Here is a 25,651-nt window from a genome sequence, read left to right on the forward strand (position 1 = left end):
GAGAGAGCTCAGCAGGTGATGATCTAATTTGGTCACAAACCAGTTGTGCACTCGTGTATGTTCTTAAGCCTGTGCTGTCACATCGCCGATGTCCAGGCTGGATAAAGCTGCAGGACGGTGCTGTGGAGGTAAGATCACAGTGTAAGAGAGGAAGATGTAGTAAGATACTGGAATATGCTATGGGAGGAAACTCAGTTTTGCAACTCCTGGGGAATTCAGAGGACTACAATGAAAGTATGTTTGGGAACATAAGACACTACACAGTTGTCTTCTGCTTCTGGGGAAAAAAGGTCTAAAAAATTAAAACCAAAACAGTATGAAGGCAGTGAGTGATATGAAAGATGTGTCCCTTGTAAGCTACTGTTATTCAATACAAACAATGAAGCAAGATCAAATTCTTGAAGCAGTTTATGTATATGAGAATGCAACTGAGTTTTTTTTTTTTTTTACATATGTGCACCCAGGTAATGTGGTTCAAAATTGCACTGCCACAAATTTTCTTGATAGTTTCCGGTGTGAAAATGTTGTAGAAACTCAAGGTTTACTATTGAAACATCATGAGAGACATCGGGATATGTACTAAAAATCAAAATTGAAGACTTGATGAAATTTGTTCATGCTTCCTGAAGTCCTTGCTGTCAGGTGATGGCAAAATAATTTTTCAATGTATGGTAGTATAAACTGAGGACTAAACAAAATTAAATGAGCACAATGCCTTCTATATAGAGCATTGCTTTTGTTAGATCTTCACTGCTTTCTCTTGCAGGTGTAAGGGAAATTTCAATATTTAATTGGATTTCTGTAAGAATTCCAGACTTGGAATTTGTCCATACTACTTGTCAGGCTTGAGCTATGCACGAACACAAGGCAGGCAAAGTTTGCAATGCAGCATTCATTGTTGCCAGTGGTATACCTTGGTATTTGCATTCATGCCTTTATTTATGTCAAGTGTTGAATGCTGTTTGGGAAGGTAGACTTGAAACATCAGAATAAAGTTCTCTAGAAAAAGCCTTGAAGTGCTAATCACTGGGACTTGTTTCTTTTTTCCTTTCTTCCCTTCCACACATTGAAATTTAGCTGCCCAGATGATGCTCCTTTGTGTCTCATTTCTTCAGTGAGATTGTGCTGGCAGGCCAGCTGATAGGTGGGTTAAATAAGAAATTGATGATTGCAGTTGGTAGGTTTTTGTGATGCTGTTCTGAGAACTTATTACATGCTGCCTGGGTGTTGAAAGAAATATAGAAAGATGCTAATTCTGGGAGGCAAGAATAAAAGAACCCTTCTTGTTAGAATTGATAATTGCAATACTTTTGCCTGTCTGTCAAATAATCCTGAATATGCTTGCATTTCTAGAATAAGGGAATTGTCACCATGCCAGAAATGTTGAGGTACTGCACACATACAGGATGAACAGCAGTGAATTGAAAAGAGATACAAACAGGGTCTCTTGGGGCTGTTTGGGGGCTTCCCTTTGTTTTCTGGGGATGAAGCACTCAAGTGGAAAAACCAATGCAGCTGTTGCCACCTTGAAGTTTGCTCTTTTAGTCTGTGAGAATCTGGATAAGAGACCTCTAAGGTCCTTCAACCACTGGGTTGCAGGGAATAGGTCTCTAATTTTTGGAGTTGATCACTAATAGGTTTTAAGTATAATTGGGTATATTAAGCAGAAGTTATACTCATTCATAAAAAGTCTTAAAAGATTTTAATGTTTTTAGGTTTTGCCATAGCCATAGCTAGAGTGTATGTCAGCTGTGGTGAACCTCTTGGGTGCTGGCTAACTTGTCACTTGCATAATTAATTGGCCCTGCAGAGTCTCTGTGAATTACTGGTCACATGATGATGCCAGAGCAGTGATGAGATCTGGCATTTGCGAGCTTGGGTACAGTGAAACTTTTTCCTTGCAATAAATATGGATTTATTGCATTTGTGCATCTGTTGTAAAAATATTCTTTGTACTGTGTGCACTGTACAGAGTGATAATTTAATTTCCTGATCTGTGTAAGCAGATGATGTTAGACTAATCCCATTTTATCTCCAGTGAAATAAGAGGCAGCATGTGTATGATGGCAGTTTGGCTGGATCTGTTGGTGTTTGTGTTGCAAGCAAGTGTTCTCCTTTCTGGATTCTGCCCAGCTGTTGGACATGCAATGTGGACTTGCTCTTAGTTTCCTTGAAGTTTGAGGACTTTGGCTTCTGTTTCTTTTTTCTTTCCAGTTCTGCTCTTTTGTCTTCTGAAGGAGTAAATTGCTCTAATTGTTGCTTTATATGACATGCTTGATTAACTTTACAGACTGCTGCCTTTGCTGACAGTTTAACTAGGAATCTAAGTGTTTGTGTGCTCACACATCAGAGTGTAGTTATGCTTTCTAAATTGATTTCATTTTGATACTTCTAATAAGCTTTCTTATAACTGAGTATTCATGTCCTTGCAAGTGAGGAGAGGAGGGAGTATCACAAGTGCTACATGCAAGAATAGTTAATGAAACAAAACCCATTAAATTAGCTGGCTGCCTAGTATGCTCCTTAAAATTTTCAAGAAGGTATCAAACTAAAGTGCAAAAGTCCTGCAGGCATCTCTGAGATAAAAACATCTTGACAGCTCTAGTTAAGAGTATCATGTACCAGTCTTTAGCTTTGATTTCATTTTGCACTGGAATAACAAAGGATGTCAAACAATATGAATGAAATTAAAGACTACAAAATAGAATGTTGGTACCACTAGAATGTCAGGAAATGGTAATGCTCTTCCAGCTCAGCAGAATAATACTACCTTGCCACACTTTATAGTTCTGTGCATTGCAGTGAAATCTTAAGGACTACTAAGTTAAGGCAGAGAGTTTCATTGGTATTTTAGGATGAGGGAAGAATGTAATCATCACACAAACAACTGGAATACTAAAACCATAAACTTCCTAATAGTATTTTACATAGAAAATTGCATAGCAATTTTAACAGAAATTTTGAGGAAAAGAGGAATTGCCTGTGTCTGTTGTTTGTCTGCATTTCTCTGTCTGTGCACTTAATTACGGTAAACACAATTAATGATATTTTAAACGTCTCAAGGTTGTTCTGGAAGTCTTTGTCGTTTTGTCCACGTGTCAGTGTTTCCCCAACCCCCAGTCTTCCCCCAGTAAAAAGCTCCCTTTGATTCTAAAAGAGTGACTTGACTTGAGTCTTTATGTAGTTCTCTTCTGGCAATTTCTTTGGTTTGACCCATCTTTCACACTTCATGTAGGCAGCATTCTTATCCGGTGTTCATACAAAAGGAAATCTTTAAGGAGTGAACCTGTGTTAAATAAAGTGGACTTCTAACGGTCAGAGGGTCAGACTGGCTGGCATGTGATAGCTGTTTTATGCATTCTGGGGCTACAAAGCGACTGCAGAAGGCAGAGCTGATTCTAACAGCAGATTTACAGCTGCTTTGCCTCTCTCAGGGCAACAAGACCTGCAGTTTATTTTCGTTCTTGATACCTTATGAGCTGCTGAATTTTCTCTTCTTTATTCCCCCTCCCCCTTCAAATACATATCTATTTCCCCTTTCTGTGTGTCGATCTTGTTGTATTCAGATGCAGCAGCTCTGAGGATGTTTAGGACTGAGATTAATTTTTAGCAAAAGGATCCTAAAAGTGCATTTCCCTCCATTGTGTCTGCAATTTCTCATTTTTCAGTCTGATTGAAGTCGCAACTGCCTGAACAAAGATGGTCACTACTTGCCTTCTGTTTTTGCTACTGGGAAAGAAGCCAATTGCCCCCAGGGGAGAAAGTGGCTTCCTATCAGTAGGGATATAGATGATGACTTTGAGAAAGGATGAAAGCAAAGTAAGTTATTCTTTGCTGAGAGGCAGCCTATGGCATCCATCCTTTTGAGAGTGTAAGTAAATGGCAGCTGTTGTGGAAAAAGGGCAGTTGTTTTAAAAGGTTCTCTGGAGAGCATTATTCTTCCTTCTCTTAAAAGCCATGGGAGAAAATTACTGCTAAATCTAAAATTTTCTCTATTTCACTTAATAAACTGTAAGATGCTAATCTTAAATATACATGCATGGAGATTATTTTGGGGAGCAATTGTGGTAGCACATATTTTAATAACTTTTTACATCCTTTGAACTAGTGGACTTTCGCAAATTCTTTTTAAAAAATCCATTCAGTACAGAAGGAATAAGTGCTGTAATTCTGTGGGGGATAGCAGTAGTTATGCATGACTAGAAGCTTTAAATCTTAGATTTAATACTGAACCTCCTTCCCAACTATTTGATGGTAGGATAGTGGATATCTAATGGTGACCTGCTTGAGCTTTCCTTGGGTAATCATTGACTACCCAGCTCTTGTGGAAGCAGCATTTAGGCAGCTTTTCACCTCCTTTTTTGTCTATTTAATTGAGGTACAAGGTTCCATCATGACTTAGGTGTGTCACTGAGGGTTGTTACGGACTACTTAAATAATTTGCTTCTCTGGAATTCTCTAGGAGCAGCATGAGTGAGTGGCATTAGAGCACAGCAGAGCGGGCTGACAGTCTGTGTGCACTGCAGTGCAGAGCAGATGTACTTGAGCTGGATTGAAGCCGTCGTAGCCACGGTAACACAGAGTTCAAAGTAAATGCTTTGGCAGCTGGCCTGCACTCATAAAACTGGTCTTTACAGATCCTCTAGCACTCCTCTAACATCCCTCTTCCTCTTTTGTTGGATAATGTCCAAGCTCTACACTCAATCAGTAAAGGTAGTGTAGGTGCACTCTGCATGTGCAGTTTACATTTATCAGGCACTTAATTTACTGCTTTGTGGGTAATACCCTGTCATCAGAAAGTCCCTGGAAACTGGCACCCTCCCTGAGGTAGAGGTGGACATTCATGTCCTGGAAAGCTGGAGAAATTAACCCTCTCCAGTATCTTTCCCAAAAGTAAATTCTGCTGACTGTTGCTAGTACAGTTCAATTTCAGAAGTGAGAGTTAAGCATGCCTTGTCCTGCCTTGTGTAGAAGTGTCAGCAATAGGAATGCCAGACCAATATCCTTCCACACACATGTGTGTGCAGATGTGAACTAATGTAAACACTCTGGGTTCATATATGTATATATTCTATATTCTGTATTCCCATCTGGCCAGGCTGCTTCTTGAGTACAATATTTTTAAAAATTAAATCTATTCTCAAATATATCAGTGTAGTTGCTAATGTTTACATATAAAAGCATCCAAATTCTGCAAGCTGGCACTGATCTGTGATCCTTACAAAGATTTGCCTTTGGTATGTGTATTGCTGCATCTTCGCTTATGGGTGATAAATATCATTTGAAGAAATCCATTTATAATGGGGACTTGTACAGATCTGCTGAAAGAAACACAGAGCATGACAGAGACTTACTGGTCCTTGTGCTCTTCCCTGAAGCATCTCACACAGATGTTTGTTCATTTTCTTGGCTTCTCTTGAATGGAGCATTGGTTGAATGGTTGAAAGCCAGGAGACAGCTGGATACTGATAGGCCTTTCTGGGGCTGCCTTCCATTTTTTGAAATGTGACAAAACTCTGTACCCCTAAGTGTCCCACAAAAATGGGATCAGCCCTGATACTAACAGCTAGATCAGACAGGAAACACTCAGGAAAAAAGGTTGCTCAAAGGAGCTGAATGCATTTTTCAAAGAATAAGTGGAAGTAATACAGAGAAATAACTGTCTCTTTGAAATATTCTCATGTCCTATTGCTGTTCAGCTTTAATAAGGCAATAATTAAAAAATCGCAAACCAACTAACAGTCATTTATCTGAGAGATGTATTTAAATTCAATTTTAATAATTTTATTTTTGTGTCTTGGATAATACCAAGTCTTATCATACCATTAATACTTTTTGGTAGGTGTGTGTAGGAGCAGCCTGTACTTCCGTTGTTTTGCTGTCTGTGCTGTTAAAGAGCCCTTTCCAGTGAGGCAGGTCCTGCTGTGGGAGTGCTGGTCCCTTTTCCCATGCCCCCCTGTTTGTGTCTGCTGCACAGCCCTTGCCTTTCACACAGGACCACATCTTCTCCCACTCACCATGGCCTGGTTCCTGGCATGGTGCTTCTGCTGGGCTTTGCCCTCTGGAAGGAGTGTGGTGCCCCTTGGGACTGGCCTTTGGGCCATTTGGTAGGTCTGTCCCAGCTCTGGGGGTCGGGAGCTAACTGAGCACCACTGGGCTGATTTCAGAAAGGAAGCCTAAATTTGTAGTTTGAAGATCACTTAGTGACACATAATTAACATAAAATAATGCCCTGAATTCTGTCAGATTGTTTTGTTACTGGCCCTCTCTTCTGTGTGCAGAAGGCTTTACTTGTAAATCAGTGCCAGATTATCCATCTATAAAAATAACATTTTATGTGTAAAAATAGAACAAGCTCAGCTTTTCAGCAGTGTTGGAATTGATCACTTATTTCTTCTGTGTGGACTCTTGCTAAAGCACTGGTTTTATGACATGTGATAAGCTGTTGAAATAAAAAGCATGTTGTTTTTAGCAGGAGCCTACAATTCCCTAATCTGCTAGCATATTAGGATTATATTTCTGAGGTTGCTTAGTAAGGATTCTAGGGCAGAACTTAATGATTTCAGACTGTTTTTTAACTCTGAGATCTGTTTTTTAGAACTTGGGGGGAGGGGGTGTTGTTGAAGTCACTGAGTTAAAACAAAGGCACCAATTATGTCAATATTCAGTTTTCTGAAACTTTGTTTTTATGTTGATTAACATTTAAGTAAAGCCCCCCCCCTTTTTTTCTCTCCATAATGTTTCTCTGTATGTGGTATCAGCTGCCCACTATTTAACAATGTGGAAAAATGGGCTGGCATTAAGTAACTCTGTTCTGCTGTAAAAAGCAAAACCAGAATAAATCTTAGCAGCCCCTGCCAGGTAGACAAGCCCTCTGTGGGGATGGGAGCGAGGACTTTGCTGGTAGTGTTTTGGAAGATTGCAGGCTGAGTTGCTTTGCTTATGTAAAACAGTGGTCTTTGTTTGGCACTTCCAATGGCACTGGGACTGTTGTGTAGCTTCATTGATTGGTTCCATGCAGTGGAAATCTGACCTTTAGCAGATGTTTGAGAAATTGCCAGCATTCAGAGTGATCAGCAGACTAGACAGTTTTTTCCTTATGTTGATGAGAACTTCCATTAGATTAGTAACGTGCGTGACAATGTTAAGCTTTTAAATGATTAGAAAACTTTTGGAAACAAGGCAGATTTTCCTGCAGTGTAGAGCTGCATCAAGTAATTTATTTTCTTCTATGCATCATTTTGCTAATTGGTTAGCTAATGGAAATATTTTGATAATGTAAGTGGTGTGGGTTTTTTTCTTTTTGTAATAAGACATTTGGATATTAAGTAAGTTTTAGTTTGTCTGTATTTTTCTTAAAAGGTCAGTTTTAGCATGCTGTTGTGGCACCAGTTTGGCAGAAATGCTTTCAAAGAAAAAAGAACAAGCTGAAATGGGCTGGGGAGGGGGAGGCAGCAGTGAAACATATCCCATCTGGAGCATTTGGCTTGGAACAGGATGTTGCATGACTCCATGTGAAGTCTGCTCTCACGAACAGTATCCTCAGCAATGTAGGAGATTCAGCTGCTCAGTGGTGGGAGTTCAGCATGAAACAAGGTCTGTTTTCTCAAACTCCAACGGTTAGAGCTACAGGAAAGAGGTGGGACCTAATAAGAGATTTATGTGTTGAATAACTCAACAACACCAGCAGTTGCCAGATTAAACCCTTTCCTGCAGGTGCTGGCTTTCCTCAGACCTCTACAATTGTTTTTCAGTGTGATGCATGTGGAAAGAATAATTATTTAAAGGATTAGAGGTTTAAAATGAGAACAATACAATTACTAAGTTGTCTGTTTCTGGTTCTAAATTTAAAAATCAAATAATTGCAAGAGGACTGATCTTGTCTTGGCATTAGATATCCTGTATACATGTGTGCTTTTAAAAAATTTTGACTGAATGAAGTTTCTAAGTTTTTTTATTATCATTTTGGGTGCAGAAAACATGTTAAGGAAATAGACTGTATTGAGAGCAAAGGGTTGTCTTGACAACCAGTCCTGCTATTGTGGACTCTTGGGCAAAATGTATCCACTGTATCCTGTGAAAATATGTTGTGGGGTTCTTTGTGGTTTTTTGGTTTGGTTTTTTTTTGTTGGTTTTTTTTTAACATGAGTATTAGGAGGGAAGGGATGTGATGGTAAGAGAAGACATACATTACAAAGCCTGGAAATCTTTGCCCTTTGCTCTCAGTGCTCAAGAACACTTAATTTTTCCAGTGCTATGGAACTTGTCAGGTATGTCTCTTTATTTTATGATTCCCATGAAATTGTGCCAGAATTCCTTGACAGCTCAGTTTGTTATCTAATAATCTATGTACCAAATCAGATGAAGTTTTTTGGGGATGTAACTAATGTTCTGATTCCTTTTTATAAGCAAAACTAGCAAAGCTGTCCTTGCTTATTACATGCAGCGCATTTAATGCTGCTTCTGAGTCTTGTTTATTCAGCCTTCATTTCCTGATCTAAACACAAGGGAGTGGGAGATGGTAGAAATGAACTGATTCCCTGAGTGGGTGAAATATTTGTTTGTCTGGTTCATCAGTGGTGATCTCCTTCCCACCCTGAGAGGGTGACTTAAGAAAACAGGTCTTAGCTGTGGCTTTCCATCCTTCTTTTTCTTTTTTTAATACAGTGACTGGGGAGTAAAGGCTCTTGATCTTACTGGGAAGATTTTGAGGGAAGTGAAATGCATGGGAGAGAAACCTGGCTTTTTTCCCCTGTTGGCCCTCTCTGTGCAGTTAACTTTTGTACATGCGCTGAATAAAAATATTGGTATATGTGCTTGTCTGAAATGCTGGCACTGTTGTCTACTCAAAGTGTATCAAAGTTGCAAGATTGCAGGTCTTGGCTGTGCTTAAAACTCTTCTTAATTATGATATGTGAGTTATTTGTATCACAGTGACATAACTGAACCAAAATGCTGTAAGGAATCCAATAATGAACATTACTTTCCAAAGTATTTATTGCATAGTCCTTTAATTTATTGCAGTGTTAATATTTGTTGACTGTAGGAGACAGACTTCTCTGACTTGAATGCTAAATGGACTTTTTCACATGAGTAATTGTTCCTTTCTTATGCACAGTAAGTTGATTGCAGCAGAAGGTAAATTTTGCATACAATTCACAAGGAAATGAGACTGACTGTTAGAAATAACATCCAGATTTTAAACTGTTTATAGTGAGAAGTGGAAGGTGTTTTGTAAAACAAGATAGAAACCTCAGTTGTCATTCCCTGATATGTTTTGAAAACAGATTAACTTCTTTATCACTATCAATGCAAACTGCAGTTATCTGATACTACAAATAGTTCTGCAGCTGATAGTTGAAAATACCATCTCACAGTGTGTTCATTTTCCTGAAGGGAACACTTGTGTCCCTTAACTTGAGCAGTAATTTTATTGCTCATTCCCTAGGGGAATGGGAAAAGTCTGATGTGACTGTGCTCTATCTTCTCTTGCACTGATTTATCATAATACAGTAAAACTGTCAAAATCTTCACTGCAGGAAGGCTGGGCTTGCTTCAGTTACCTCTGGAGGTCATGAAGGCCCTACCTCATTTCCTGATGCCTTTCCAAAAGTCTTGTTTGTGTTCTGTGTAGCTGTAGGTACACAATCAGTTGCAGTTTGTGGGATGGTTTTGTTTGTTTTCAAGATATTTTCTGACTCAGACAGCTTGGAGTAGATCAAGTTGTGCTAACATTCATTACAAGAAAGGACTTGGTTACATTCATACATTTTTTTAAAAGATTCTAAGCGTAAGTGATTATTGGAATTCAAGGAGCTCCTCAGAAAATAAACTTGCAAATAGAGATGGGAGCTGAAAACTTGGGGGAAGTTGTCCTGCATTTTTTTTTGTATAGAAATGGTTTATTCAGAGGATACGAAAAACTAATCTTAATTTTAAATAAGCGAGGTGATAGTGAGGAAATAAAGGGGAGAAAAGAGGAAGTAAAGGATACCAGCCCTTATTTTGTGGTACATTTATTGTGTGTATAATTTCTAGCATTAAAAGCTTTCTTGGACGTACACTAAACCTTGTTTTGTTCCAGAAACTTGAACAGATGGTGAGAAAATTATGTACAGTTCTGAATTAATGCTTTTTTATTCTCTTCTCTGCAGCATTTTCAATTGCAGGGAGGACTTTTAAAAAAACCCTTATAGTTACATTGTATAAAACCATTGTACATAAACAAATGTTTTTTAAAAAATTATCTTCATGATCTTCTTTAAAATGCCATTTATTCAAAAATATTATCCTTACTGTTGTGACAAGGAGTGTCTGACTTTCTCACTAGTAAGTTACCCAGAGATGGCTAATGCAGTAATTAAGGTGATTAATTGGGTTCATTAGGCAGCTTTTGATGTATACTCATTGCCAATATTTTGTTCTTATGTCTTTACTTGTGGCCTTAAGCACTAAGGGTTTGATTGTGTTATCTGTGGGATCTGTTGTTCTCTTGGTCTTATCAATGGATCTATTGTTCCTCCTTTGAAAAGACCTTTGAAAGGAATCACTAGGAGAACTGAAAATGTGTAATATTTTATTGCCTTCACTTTTTTTGTGTTGAAGTACATTGGATATTTCTAGGACAATTTCTAATTAACAAAAGTTTATGCTGAAAGCTTTAAAACAATTATGCCATTAAGTTAAAAATCAAACGTTTCTCTGTAGTTTGGACAATTGTAATACTGAAATAAGTTAGTTAATACTCAAGATGTAAAAGGTTAAATGACCTCACATTTTTGAGGAATTTTATTGAAGAACAAAAAGTTGAAGAACAAAGATGTTAGAGGACAGAGCACAAGTCTCTCTTCTGAAAAACAGTAGTAGAATGAAAGAGAATTTTCATGTATGTATTGTGAGTGGCTTCTGTAACCTTAAGTGCTTTTCACCCCTGTTTTCCTGAAGCTTTTCTGCATCAGTAATTCTGTTTATTTGAAGCCATTCCTCCTGTGCTGTAGCCTTAGCAGCTGCAACAACAAAGTGGGCAATTGTTCAGAGGAGCTAGTTGTGTTTGTAGTTCTATGCTCCAGCACAATTTGTCTTGTAACACCTCAGCTGCACCTGAAAACCCCCTGGCATTCAATCTGCAACACATTCAGTGTCATGTAAACATAATCTCAGTTCCCGAGGAATTTGTGGTCAGAGGAGGCAGCACTGGGCTGAAGTGACTCTTGCTCTAGAGGATGGGTGTGAAGCACAGATACTGCAATTTGCTTTCTGTCATGGAGTGAGGGCAGAACCTCCCAGCTCACCATCAGTGACTGAAGTTTTTGGTTTGTGTATTTTTTTTAATAAAAAAGCCGAACACAAGCAAATTACTATTAAAAGACTTTTGAAATACATTGACATAATGTAAGTGCTTTATTAAGTTGGGACCAGACTGTCCACATTACTAATGTCTTCATTCTGATGTAAGCCATCTCCTTACGATTGCACAGTGGGAAAGATGATTTCCTAAATTACTTATCATGCTACTGTATTTCTGTATATCTGTATGGTTTACCTATTATTTATAGAGATGTAAATTTTTTGCTCAGACATTTAGATATCTGTGACTCAGGAGTTGCCATTATGGCAAAGAGGAGATTGAGGATGTGGATGAATACAGACTGAAACCCCAGGAAGCCATGGTTATGTTTCCTCTCCTGCTCCCAAAATGTTGCTTCCCTTTGGCAGGCTGTTTCCTGATGTCATGTTTGCTCACATGTGCCACCAGCCCTGCTCTTAATCTCCTCTGACCTTTTAGTAATTGCTGGAGATATCTCAGTGCAGAGTTGAATGAACTTTGATCCCAGTTTGTGGACATTCACGCACTGGTGAACTCTGAACTGTAATGACCCAGTTCTTCTCTGTAAAGTCTAGCCTTGCAGTTTGGTGGCAGATGGAAAAATAAAGATAGATCATATAGACCTCAAAAGTCCATATGTTCATCCTTTGAAGCTTCAACCTCTTGACTACAGATCTTACTTTGCTCTTTTATGCTGCACTTAACTTACAGGAAAGAAGTAGACCTGGGTAAGTTTTGTTTGTGAATCTTTTGTTAGCAGGTGTCTTCAAGTTTTTAGTTACATTAGAAAAATTTTATGGGAGACTTTTTGAGTGAGTGATGACTCTCCAGTGTGAAGAACTAGACAAGTGTGAAGGAAACAGATGTAGTATTGAAAGATGACTTGTAGAGGAGGTTGTAACTTAGAGGCTGCAGTGGTAACATGAAGTTGACTCTTAAACAACAAAACAGTAATTCAGCTTGTGAGATAGCGCTGAATTCAGTCACAAGACTACAAGAGAAGACTTTAACAATTCAGATTTCAAAAAAAATTAGAACTTGAACAAAACAGCCAAAGTCAAATTTCTCTGAATCCTAGCTAGGAAGAACTTAGAAACTGTTTGCCTTTATTGTTCTGCTTAGAGGTGGTTTTGTCAGGAGCAGGAGAAACCAGGACAGTTTGCAGTGTGGTTATAGGTAGCATGTGAACTGGAGGAAAGAGGACAGCAAATTACTCTTAAGACTGTAACATGTTCTTCTCCAATAAAAGATAAAGCTTTAAGGTAATTGATATGGTGCTAACTTCCCTACTCAGATATTCCAGTCCTCTTATAATGGAAAAAAGGCCTGGGAAAAAATCCCCAAAGATTTTAGCAGATGAACAATGAAGTAGGTAAATATTTCACTAACATTTTGTCTTGCTTCAGAAGATTATGATTATTGTTGCTATTACTGCTATTTTCTCATTTGCTTGCTGAGGTTTGTTTGGTTGGCTGGTTGCCTGAGGTTAACAGTCCTGGTTACAAGAGCAAATACTGTTGTCAGAATACAGAAAACTACCATTTTGTAATTGACAATGTATAAAAATGCCAATATAATGTCTCTTTTTGGTTGCTCAGTTTTTCTCTTGGTTTCCTGGTTACTCTTGGAATAGTCCTCCACAGTTCTCTTAATTTCTGTAAGATGACCAAAGAAAGCAATGAATTGAGTGAGTTTGTCTGCTGGAGTTTTTGCTGTTGATACGAGCTAGGCCTTGAGAAAATGTCGCCAGTACAAACAAAATCTACCAGCCAGCTTCCTCTGGTGATTTGTCCCTATGCTAAGGATTTGCTGGTGTCTTTTTGATATCTCTGGCTTTATCTGACAAAAAGGAAATAGTTTGTGAGCCCACTCCTGGTTTGTTTGGCTTGCTGTCTGGATTCTGATGTGGGCATGCAGAGCAGCTGAGAGGCACTTGGTCTTTCCTAGCCTGGATTCCCAAGTGTGACTATCAAAAGTTCATCTCAAAACCTTGCTTTCCTTTTACAGTGTCTCTTCTGTTTCACTTCAAATAAAGATTTGCTGTTCCAAAGTGCAGTGTTTAATCAGTGTCTGCACTGTGGATCTGGGAGGACACCACTTGTTCTAGCAGCACATGAATCAGGTTGAACCTCTGTCTGGGCAGATACTGATAAGTACTTTCAGGTCCTTAGGGTCAGACCTTTGAGCCTTGGAAGGATGGCTGGTTTGGCTCCTCACCTTTTGAGGATGGATGATTGGCTTGTGTTGGTAGAAATGGGAAAGTCCTGTGCTTTTAGCTCTTGATTCCCTCTAGCAGTGCTTCAGGTTTGGGCTATTCAGCTGGAGTGAGACATCAGAAAAACTCAACTGTAGCGCCCTGCTCAGGTCCTGATCATCTCCCAAGTGATCAGGGAACTTTGCCAGCTTTGTGCATTTAGACTGTGAATTTAGACTCTCGGGAGGACTGAAGCTGAGCTGTTTTTCCCATGAGTGGCTTTGCAGCCATACCTTCCTGGCTACAGCAACAGCCAGGCTGGTTGGTTAAGTTTCCTGCCTCATGAGAGGCAGATTTCTGTTTCTATCTCAGACTGGGGATGAGGAACACTAGCAGTTGGTGAATTCTGACTTGGAAGTGACCTATTCCTTTCACCATTCACTTTAATTTAGCCACCTACAGTGCACTGTCATTGCTGATGGCCTGGTGGACAAGCTTTGTCTTCATTAATAAGCCATTGCACTGTAAATATTGACTTAAATCCATTAATATCTAGTGTTTTAAATTGTCTGATAGTCTGATAGTTATTTTTGTTGGTTTTAGTCACATCTTCAAATGACAGATATATGCAGTTTAAAGTCAGCATAATCTTTTAAAAATTGAAACTTAGCTATAATGGTTCCTTATTAAATGACAGGTGTTGGTCTTTTTAGTGTGATATTACAAGTGTTAGTATTAGCTCAGATTAATTATCAAGTCATCTAAATCACTAAAGTTTTTTAATTGGCTTTTAGTTACCTTATTTAAAATCACATCTGATTTGAAAACAAATTGTAATTCTATTTTAAAATTGATTGTGTAGGCTTCCTATATTATGTGTGCTTCTTAACTACTGTTTTTAGACATGGTCATTTAGAAAATGAGGTATAGTAAAGGTTTCCTATGTTGTGTAACAGTGAAAAGAATTTGAAAGATGTTTTCAAGCCTGGAGGGCCAGGAGGTTCTTGTGTGATGTGCATAGTTTACCTAGTTATGATTCAATAGGCTGTGGTTTCTTAAAATAGTAAGTCACTTCTATTTCTCACTTGGGATAAGTAATTCAGGAAGTTTCTGGAATGTAAAACATCTTTCAAATGGGGCTACTTGTGCCCTATTGGTTTCTTTGTAAGTCCAGTAGAGTCATGATTTAATTTCTGGTTTGTGTGTCACTTCACTTTGCTCTTAAGATCTGAATTTGGAAAAATGTTTGTAAAATAGGTGTGGCAAATAATTTAAACACAGTGATTTAAGTAGCTTGTAAAGTAAAACTTGGCACTCCTGTAGATTATCTTTTTATCAGAGAGAAGTATTTTTTGAGAAATTAATTTAAAACTCACATACAAGAAGTATAGGATTTTTTCCTTTCATTTCATTGCAGATCATATTTTCTCCCTTTGTCTTTCTGCTCAGAAGATGTAATTTAAATTGTGGGATAAAAAGCACATACTTGTGTTAGATGGTTTTCTTTATTTTCAAGGCTGCTATTGGGGCCTGCAAGTAGGATGCTTTTTTTATTCTGTCACCTTCTCTGCAATCTCTACTCTGTGCTCTATGTAATGTGCTGGTTGCTTAGCAATCCAAGCTGCAGACTGCAGCAGGCTGTTGCAATAGTACTGGTATTTTTCTTCAGTTTTGCACCCATTTTTTTGCTGCATTTTTCTTCTGCTGAGGCTAATTATTGTCAATGTTCAAGCATGCATTTTGGGGAATGCAGAAATAAGGTCTGAAAATTAACCATAATCTGTACACGTTGATCGTTCCTTATCCTGAAATGTACCTTGAGACTTTTCTGGAAAGAAATAATTGTTTTTGTTTCGAGGCCTCTCTGTATTTGTAGGATATTTATGTTTTAAGGCTTAATATAAGGAAGCTACCTGGAAAATCCATGTTTTTGGAGCATGTATTTGCTACATCTGGCCCTGTTCCCTTGTGCACATGGCACATATTTGAGATGTGTTGCAGTGAGTGTGTAACTCTGCTTTACTCAGGAGCCTGGTGAGACAGCAGGATTGTCTTCCTTATTCTGCCAGCCCTGAAGTGTTGAGCAATGCTGGCAGTACAAGTGTGGCCTCAGCTTGAGTGTGTCTGTCACTGTGTGACTCAAGCAGTGACACAGGCTCCTCTGTGGTTTTATCCATCTTCAGCAGATGATCCCGAGGCTGCAGATTTTTAAATTCCCTCAGTAATGAGAACAGTGTTTTTGGAGGGGTTGTCTCCTTGCATTTCAGAGGAGCTGTAGCTGGCTGCTGCTATGTGTGGTCTTTCAGTGGGAGGAAGTAAATCTTGGTGCTTTCCTGCCGGACAGACCTAGAATCATTTGTACTAAAAAAAAAAAAACCAAAAGAGGGGGTTTCCAAGCAGTTGTGAATCCTGAAGCAACAGAGACCTAATACTCTGCAGATAATGAACCAGCCTCTCTTTTTGTGCACTTCAACTTTCCAGCTTATCATTGAGGACTGCTGCTGGGATGCTACACCTATTCCATTTTCTTTTGAATAAACAGAGAATTTCAATATTCAGAATTATCAGCATGCTGTTTGATGGTAGAAGGGTATATCAAAACAGGATTTAATCTTTGAGGAATAGTCCCTTTGATTTCCACAGCTCATCTGAAAATAGCAGGACTTTCTCTTCTCATTTAATAGAAAATTAAATCTTCTGCCCTTAAATTTGTTACTTCTTGCAAATTCCACAAATAATCAAAACAGATGTGCAGATTTGAATATTTGTTCAAACAATTTCATGTTTTAAGAGCTGAAATAGCATAAAATAACTCACACTGCTAATTTGTCCCATCTTTTAAGGAGCTTTCAGTGTTCATGTCTGTAAAACATCTATCAGATTCTACAGCTTTTTTTTCTAGTGCTTGAGAGTTAGAAGCAGGGCTCTTGCATTTTAGAGACAAGCTATTATGTTCCTTAAATTGTGGTATAGCAGGTTTGTCAAGAACATTTTCAGGTCTTCTAGAGACTTTCTGTGGTAATGTGGGTATCTACTAACCCTGGCTAAAAAATACATGATCCATTTAGTACTTTTTGTCAAAACTAGGTACTTTTTTGACTGCAGATATAAGTGAACAGACACATCTGATCTGCAGTAAAAATGCTGGCTATTTTAAAGAATGTATGGAGGCAGTAAACCCCATCTTTTAATACTAAAATATTTGCTAGTTAAAGACCAATCTATTGCTATTATTTCAGCTGTTTCAGTTGCTTTTAGGCTATATGGAGAATGTCAATGTACTTTAAAATGCTTTTTATGAGCTTTTTTATTGTAGAGTGACTGTGAAATGCTAATGTGGAAGACTGAGGAAATTTTGGTAACAAAAAGCAACATTGAAGCCCTTTATTAAAGAAAAATCCTGACTGCTGCCTTTGGTTGCTATTTGACCACCTTTCCATGTGGAAATGGGTAGCACTTGCATAACAGAGTAATAATTTTCCTGTGTTAAGCTGTTTTGCTTTATAGTAACTTGTGCTTTGATTGCATTTGATTAGGTTAAGATATATTTAGAAAGAATTGACTGCTGGGTAATGCCATCTCCATGAAAGAAACAATTTGTAAAAACCTGAGCAGTCAGGGATATTGGGAACCAGATGGGAAGATTAAGTTTTATAAAAGCACCTTTACTGTCTCCATTCCCTCTGTACTTAAACTAGCCTTAGTTTGTAGCAGCTGGATGTTTGGCAATCACATCCATCTCCATCAGGAGATGGACAAGTTTTCCAGAGTCTAGTGTAGTTTGTTTTAATTTCCAGCTGTGTACTATGCTGAGGATCACACCAGAGCTGAGCAAGGGGTCAGAGTTGTCCAGGGTTCAGAATTCCAGGAGCATTCTTGGCAATTTCAAACCCCACCACTGCCATAGGTGGCTCAGTGTGGTATCCCTGGATTTGCTGCCTCCTTTCACCTCTGTGGCAGCAGCAGGAGGTAGTGCCTGCTCCCTTGGCTACCAGGCTTTTCTTTCATGCAGGTAGGTTTTCTTTCAAAACCAAGAAACTCCCAGAACCTTTGTTACTGGGCCAAGAATAAGCCTTTCTTAAACATCCCACAGAATGCTTGTTCCCCAGAATGAAAATTTGCAGGTTGCACTTAACATTGGGCAATATGGAAAGGGAAGACCTAATTTGGACTTGTATTTTGAATTTTGCCGTGACATCTTGTAATGTAGTTTGTGGTTTTTTTTGTTACTCTGTATAACTTGGAAGTGTAAAACAGAAGATTTTTGTTTTCCTTTGATGATGGTACCATCACTGGAAATTGTGTTGTGTTTTAAAGTAAAAGTTGTATGTTTTCAAGTCAATTCCTGTTAAATTACATACAAGGTTTACATTTGTATATTCATCTGACCGTACATCACAAGGTTGGAAAATTGACAGCTAGTTTTTAAATCTTGCTTATGTACTATGAGGTCTAGGTCTATCTTAAGTTGCATAACTAAGAAGTTTGAACTGCACAGATAATTTTTAGCCTCTGAGTCTGCAGTTCTCAACACTTACAATTTGCTTATACAGTATATATGTGTCATAGTTGATCATGGCATAATATTCTATCTGTATTAATATAAAAGTGTTACAAGGGAAACCCAGGGGGATGCACTGAGGCTCACCTTGAAGTCAGCAGCCAAACTGGTGTTGATGAGAGACTATTTAATATTGTATAAAGTAGTGTTTTCTTGGCCCTATTGAAAACATCTTCAGAGAGGTTGTCTGGATTTTTTTCTTCCTAGAAATAAACATTTTGCTAACAATCATTAGGTGATAAAGGGGAAACTGTACTCTCTTCCCTTAGGAGGGCCAACAGAACTTGGATAGCAAGGCACTCAAGTAGTTTTAAGAAAGTGGATGGTGCGTGGACTATGCTTTTTAACATTTTAAGTCAAATTTTTTGCAAGTCAGCATTGCTTTTGTGATAGTTCTAAAGGGTTTCAAAATTTATTTGGTCAGGAATATTTATTTGGAGCAGAAATGACTGGAAAACTCTCGATTACAGTTCTGCATGTAGAGGATTTCACCATGGTTGTTGTGTTTGGGCTTTGAAATAACAATATTTTGTTGCAATTGCTTGGCTGACTCCATTGGAAATAAATTTGTTGTCTTGCTGTACTTGGAAAAGCATGCTAAAGCTTATGCTGCTTCCTGTTGGAAGATAGCAGTGAGTTACAAAATTAGCACATTAGTGCCAATTATAAATATAATATCATCCCAGTGGGAATTTCTCCTTTTTATTAAAGAGAATGCATACGTGGTGAGAAGGCTTCAGCTACTCTGGGAACACAAACATATAATATCTATCCACAAATAGCTGACAAGGCAATGAAGCAAAATTTGGCTGAAAAATCTCAAAATCAACATTCATTCTTAGGGAGGCAAATGTCATAGAGTTTCTTGCTGTATAGTGTTCTGTCAGTGGAGCAAAAAAGATGAAATATTTTTAGGCTTTGCACTCCTTAGAGGGTCTAACTTTGGCTCTATTTTTTATTTTGTTGGCGTAGGTTGCTGGATTGCTTCCTTTCCTCATCCTTTTCCCTTTTTACTCCCCTTCATAAACTGTGCTGTTTGAGATAGTGCTGGTCTCTGTGTGGGAGGTCAGTGTGCACAGAAAGGGGAAGCCTCTATTCTTCAGAGCCTTTACTGTTGCCTTAGAAAAATTAATTTCCCAGCCAAACAGAGAATGGGCAATGACTGGGCACTTCATTTTGTCTCTCTTGCTTCTGCTTTTCAAAAATCAACTTTAAAAAGCCAGCAGATAGTTAATAGGCTTGGCATGGAAACCTGAAAGTGGTGGAAGCTGGCAGAAGTGATTCCCAAGGATTGTGTGTGTGGAACTAGAGGCAGAATATGGTGCCCTGAGCCATGGCAGACTGGCTCTGTGCCATGCTCCATTCTCCACTTTTCTTGGAACTGCTCCTTTGAAGATCTAATTATATGGTGCCAGGAGCCTCTGCAGATAGCTCAGCAGTAACTCCCACTGTCGCTGTACTGAATTTTGGTTTATTTGGGGTGCAAAACTTGCACACAAACACTAGATTGTATCACAGCTATCCACAAGTTTTGGCCAGTGGCCAGAAGATACAGTATGTTTTAGTGTGGCTGTTTCTAAACTGCTAACTCTGCTTTACACTTATCTGTGTTTTTCAAAAATATTTATTCATTTGATTCCCCTTGCCTCCTATTTTTTTTTTAATCTGCTGCTGTGTGAGGTCTGGTACTTAACCTCTTAACACCTTGCTACAGACTACTCAGGTGAAGTGTCTTTCCGGATACTAAAACAAAATTATTTGATCAGTCTGAAATAATTGAGTGAAATTTGCAGGAGGAGGGTGAATTTTAGAGAATGATTTTTAACTGTACTGCCACTGAAGGCTGTCTTTAGAATTGATCAAATGACAAATTTTACAAATAAATGGTTCTCCAGAAGGCTTCAATATAGCTGCAAATACAAGATTATGAATGCTGCTAGAATGATTTGGGATATGATGGGCTTTCCTGCCAGTGTTTTACAGTTTTACTCTGTTAACTGTTCCTCTTAACTCTTTTGATTAAGAAATGAATATTCTGCAACTTTATTACTTATTTTAGAGTTAGTCTCTAGAAATGAAATTATTAGGAAGTGGGTTTTTTTGGTGATAACAGTTTTTGCTGCTGTTTTATACTTGGTTTGTTAGAAAAAGAGGCAATTGCTGTAGTAAGGAACAGTGGAGGTGAGAGGATTTTCTTGGTCTGATGCTTTAAAGAAGAAAGGGAAAAGGAAAGTGTATGGCAATGAAGTGGGAGTAATATGGGTAAAAAGTATCTGTGGGGGAAAACTGGGATGATGAACTTGGGTAGAGGAGTGAGAAGTGGCTTGGTGAAAATTGAAGTTGTGTACTCAGAAGGGAGAAGGACAAGATGAGGAGGAACACTGTGTAGTACACGTTTGATAGTGTGAGACAGAAAGTCTAGACAAGAAAGTATGTTGTAGGCCTAAAATTAACCAGATCTAAAAGAGAAGAATATTTCTGTGACAGTGATTTTTAGTTCTCAGAAGCAGATAGAGGAAGAAACTCCAGTTTCAGAAATTGCCTTGGGTGTGGCTGAGGCTGAAGTTCAGAAGGGTAGGAAAGCATCTTCCCTTCTTCTCCATTTTTTGTGTTTTACCAGCTGCTTTTTCTTATGAAATTTCTCATAATTGGGAAAAGAGAACAACTTACTACTTCGAGTTATTTTTAATTTTAAAATTAATTCTGTAATTTTGAAATGCAATGCATTTAGCAGAGTTATGCAGATAGCTTTTGGATAGCTTTGAGATCCCTCTGATTTGCACAAAAAGAGACAAAAGGTGTGGTGTATTTAACTTAGTGGTTTAGTGAATGCAGCCGAGGGGAGAAGGTACAGCTGTTCTATATTGGGATAGCACAAGATCGAATAGATACAAACTGGTTCCACATTGACCTAGCTGGAAACAAAATGTGGTGGCATTGTTTTTTGTTTGGTTTGGTTTTTGAGCCAAATTGCAGGAGGAAATGGAGCTGCTTCTGTGAGCTGCTGTGTGCTGGACTTGCTTGTAGTAGCCAGGCTCAGGATGTCCTTTCTGGTGCTGTTCCAATTCTCTTTTCTTTTTCCCTTAAAACCATATCATTGGTTAGTTGATTTGTATTACATGACATGTATTTGAACTGAAAAGAAGAAGTATTCATAAAACTTAGTGATTATGTAGATAGCTGTATGTATTACTTGAATGCTACTATTAAATACTTAATGTAATGCTTTTTGTTCATGTGATAAGACACCCAATGTTAGTGGTAATGCTTTAGTAACTCTCTTCTCTTCACCACAAATGCACTGCCAAGAAAACTGTCTTCTGTGGTGTAGGAACTGAATACATAATTTCAAAACCATAGTATTAAAATGGGTAATAAAAAAGATCTTGCATTAAATTTTTTAATGTATACATTGGAAAGTGCATGTAGATGAACACATGCTGTGTATAGGCAATAATGTATGTCCTTTCCTTTCTTCAATTTCCCCAGGTGTATGTGGAATTTGATGACCTTGAATGGGAAAAGAGAGAATGGGTTAAAGTTTATGAAGATTTTGCAGCCTTCTTGGTGGAGTACCAGCTGGTCTGGGCAAAAAGAAAGGACCCAAGCCAGACTCAGGGATCAAAAATCAAACAAATTCAATGGCCTGCATTGGTAAGATACTTTACAATTGCATTTATAAAGCATTTAATTCTCTTTAATTCTGTCCTTAAGAAACTGTCTAGGTTACTCCAGTGGTGATGGGAAGTGGTGAGCATGGAGGGGGAGAAGGGTAAGAAAAGGGTAAGAAAAAACTGGTAAAGCATGTTGGTGTTGGAGTGATGTGATAATAGTCACTCATCTTCCTTTTTGAATCAACCTAAAGCACTGCAAAAGTGGTGTCTGAGTGACATAACAGGATTAATGTCACTTTACATAGTCAAAGCATCCTACAAATATAAACTTACCAGTAACACATCTTACTGCTCTGGGGAGGATTGAAATTCAGGTGAAAAATAAACCCTTAAGCTTGTGATACCCTCAGTTTCCAGAAAGGAGGTATCTGAAATTCAGGTCAGAGTTCAGAAAGATGAGAAAGGATTAATCAAGTGAGTGGTAATTGTTTGCCTGGTTTATGAGGTGATACTTGTGACTCTATTCTTTCTGGATTGGTGCCCAAGCATTTAAAGCTGTTGAGATAACTGCTAGGAGGCTGTGTGCATTTGTGACATGCCTTTAGATATATCTGATGAGATAATCTAAAAAGCAATAAACATGTGTGCCTTTTTTCTCCAAAGAAACTCCTAGTGCTAGCAAAGTCTTTTCTGAAGTGCCAAATAGATGTGAGATTTTGGGAACCTACTCTATTGGATGGTTTTGCTTTGTACACAGTTGGGGAAGATTCCTCACAGACTTGTGGGTGAAAGGGGCTCCAACAAATTTGTGGAAATGATCAAGGGAAGTCTTAGATAGATTTGATAATAAGCTTAATATCTGTAACTTCACTCTTTTTTTTTTTGTAGATATTTACAGTCATAATGAATTTAGGTGATTTTTTCCCCCCTCTGGCTTTTGCTGTATCTGTTTCTTTCAATATACTGTTCATATTATTGTCTCTGAACACCACCTGATGGATTTCTTGGAATGCTATTGTGGGATAATGTTTCTGAAGCTGGGGTGGGAACAGTCATGCTGGTGGTCATGAAGCAGTCTGGTCAAAAAAGTCATAGATGATTTTGGATTGCCTTACTCCTCTTCAGTTAATACTCCTACTCAGCTTGGATGCTTGTGCTAATGTACTTGAGTAAAGCAAGGAAACTTTCTGGATGTACAGGCTGAGTCACGTATTTGCTTGTACAGGCAAGTTGGTATATCCTTGAGCAAGAATTCTTAGTTTTAGGGAGCAGTGTTATTTGCTCTTTGAAGCCATCCATCACTCCTTGATTAAGATGGGTCTTTTAAACTCTGTTAAAAACTTAGCTTAGTGTCTAACTACTCTGCTATTTTACACGCTTTTCGTCTCACCCTCTAGGATAGAGATCCTTCTTGGGTTTAGAGGGGGTGTATTTCTATAAAGTATTCTAGTCTGGCTGTTGATCCTGTCCCCGAGTTGAAAGTATGTATTTGCTAATGTGTGAAAGTTCTGGTTGAACCTTTCTCCTAGCAGACACTTGTATCAAACTTGTGCTGGTCCAGCAAAAGGCAAAAACTTTTTTTCTTCCATCTCTATCTTACAAATTCTGTAATTGTTTTAAATGTTTATATTCTTGAGGCAGCTGGTAGGTATGAGAAGGAAGATTTTCAAAAGATTTGCCTCCTGCTTTTACAGTTAAAAATTGAAATAGTATAGGCTGAAGTGAGGCTCAAATAGCTTCAGGTCACAGTTTTCAGATGTTAAGGATGAGAAATTCTCAGAAATTCTCTCATTTATACTTGGCCTGCATACAGATATTCTAGCAATTGTTTCCTGAGTCAAACCCTCTAGTCATCCATTCCAGAAAAAACATATTTGAGGGAAAGTGCAGATACAGGATATTAGCTGTAGTTAGAGCAGATTCTCTCCACAGAGACCTCCCAAGGTATTGCTGTGTATCAATAGCAACTCTGAGCACACCATGGCTTGGGGAGCAGTGCGGGTGCTCAAACTGCCGTGGAACTTCTGGGTTTGTCACCAGACTATCAAAACACTGCAGTGGATTGGAGTGGGTGAGCTCCCTGAAGGTTTGTGTGGTGTGTTTTGGTTGTGAGGGGTTTTTTGGGTTTTGTTTATTTTCCAAAATAAGACTCACTAAAAATAAGAAAACATGAAAAAAGTGGTTAAAAATTGATTTGTCAAACAGCAGTAGGAATATTTGCACTTTTATGAAAAATCCTACGTGTGGATATGGTAATTCGCCTGTTTTGAAAAAGCTGAGTCTTGATGTAGCCTTTAAAGGAAAAGTGTCAAGCATTCCCATCCATATGAACAATATTGAAACAAAATCATACCAAAATAAGAGGTTTTGGTACAGCTTTATTTTGAATGCTAATGTAAATGCAGCAAAGCAATATTTTAGAAAATTTTATGTAGTATTTCTCTAGGGTCTTTGCCTTCAGTGGAGTGAATGAAAACTGCTTGTTTATTTTGATGGCCCTTATCACCTTCTCTTCTTTGATAATGTACCCTGTATTTACTGTATGGTATTCAAGCCTGATCAGAGGACAAGGTCTGCAGTTGCTGTGGGGCTTTTTTTGTGGGTTCTTCGTGGTCGTCGTGGGTGACAAACACGTTGGGAGCCACCTGCTGCGTTCCGTGGGTTTCTGGGCTTATATGAATCCAATCCGGCCAGCACGAATCCAAGCCCAGCACGGAACCAGCATAGACGAAGGACAAAAGACAAGAGCGCTCTTCCTGCACGTGGGTGTAGGTATCCGTTTATTAGCTTGAGACAGGACGTGAGATGGTGCAGCCACCCAGGTGAAGCAAGAGACCCTAGACCACCTGCTATGGGGTTTTGTCCAGGGGAGAGGGGGCGGGGAAAGAGGACCGTAGCCAATGGGATGGCAATGGGGAGAGACCACCCATGGGACAGCCCACCGAACCAGGTATGGGAGGGGACAGCTAGATGCAATACAACAGGTAGTTACCAGTCTAATGTCTGAGTACTTCAGTTACTGATTGCTTTCATCACTCAGTTGTGTGATATGATGTAATCTCCACTTTATAGATGAAATTTCTAGAATGCAAGTTGTTTACAAATGTTGCTTTTTTCAAATGCCCAAGTGCCTGAGGTGTAGCTATTCCTGAAAGCACAGCATCCACTGACCTTGTGTAATGACGCTTTAAGGTTTTAGGCTCTGTAGTCAGGCTGAGAAAGGGGGAGATGGGAAGCACTGTCTCTTTCTCCTTGTTTAGGAAACTCGGCAACAGGAGAGGGGAAGACTATTGCCTGAATTCAGTTTCTCTGATGATGAGATTGTATTTAAGTAAAATTCCTGCCTCAGATGAGGAGTTGGCTGTAAATGACCCTGCAGCCCTGTTGCCAGTAACAATCTTGATTGTGATGGCTTAGAGTGGATACCTCTGCCACTGTGCAGGGCTGGAAAGGAGAGGGGAACAGCAGTGCCTCAGGTTGTGCATGCTCTAATCAAATGATTTTTCTTCCTGGGAGCACTGGAGGACTTGGCTGCCTAGCTGGTGTAATTAGAAATCACCTTGCAGCCCAAAGAAATGGCAATAGTGATAAGCAATGTCAATGTATATGTAGCCTGGATAGCGGGGAAAAGGATGTTTGGTAAACAGTGCTTTTTAACCTTAAAGTAATAGAGATGCTTTACAGATGTCAGTGCAGGAGAACATTTCTTGGCCAAAGTGTTAGCAAAGGAAAAAGTGAAAGTATGGATTCTGAAAAAAAGTAGACAAGTGGAAATCAGAGGTGTGCCTTTTCACATTAAGGGATCTAAAAAAGTAGCCAAGATAAGGTGTTGAAATTGAAGGCATCATTTGGGGTTGGTAAATAAGGAGGGTGCATGTCACAAAGATAGAAAAAACAGGAGTGATAGGCTCCAAGTGATGGGTTAGAGGAATCACCAGTACTTCAAAAATGAGGCA

At 38.7% G+C, this 25,651-nt stretch overlaps 1 protein-coding gene across 1 annotated transcript in view; it reads left to right on the top strand.

Moving 5' to 3' along the window:
• The window catches only part of JMJD1C (jumonji domain containing 1C), a 159,940-nt gene that overhangs the window by 29,999 nt on the left and 104,290 nt on the right, over positions 1 to 25,651 (top strand). Inside the window, 1 exon segment of the mRNA XM_030951158.1 lies at positions 21,571 to 21,735. Coding sequence (XP_030807018.1) covers positions 21,571 to 21,735 — 165 coding nt within the window.

The sequence above is a fragment of the Camarhynchus parvulus genome, chromosome 6, assembly GCF_901933205.1.
Source record: "Camarhynchus parvulus chromosome 6, STF_HiC, whole genome shotgun sequence".
In the NCBI taxonomy this organism is placed as follows: domain Eukaryota; kingdom Metazoa; phylum Chordata; class Aves; order Passeriformes; family Thraupidae; genus Camarhynchus; species Camarhynchus parvulus.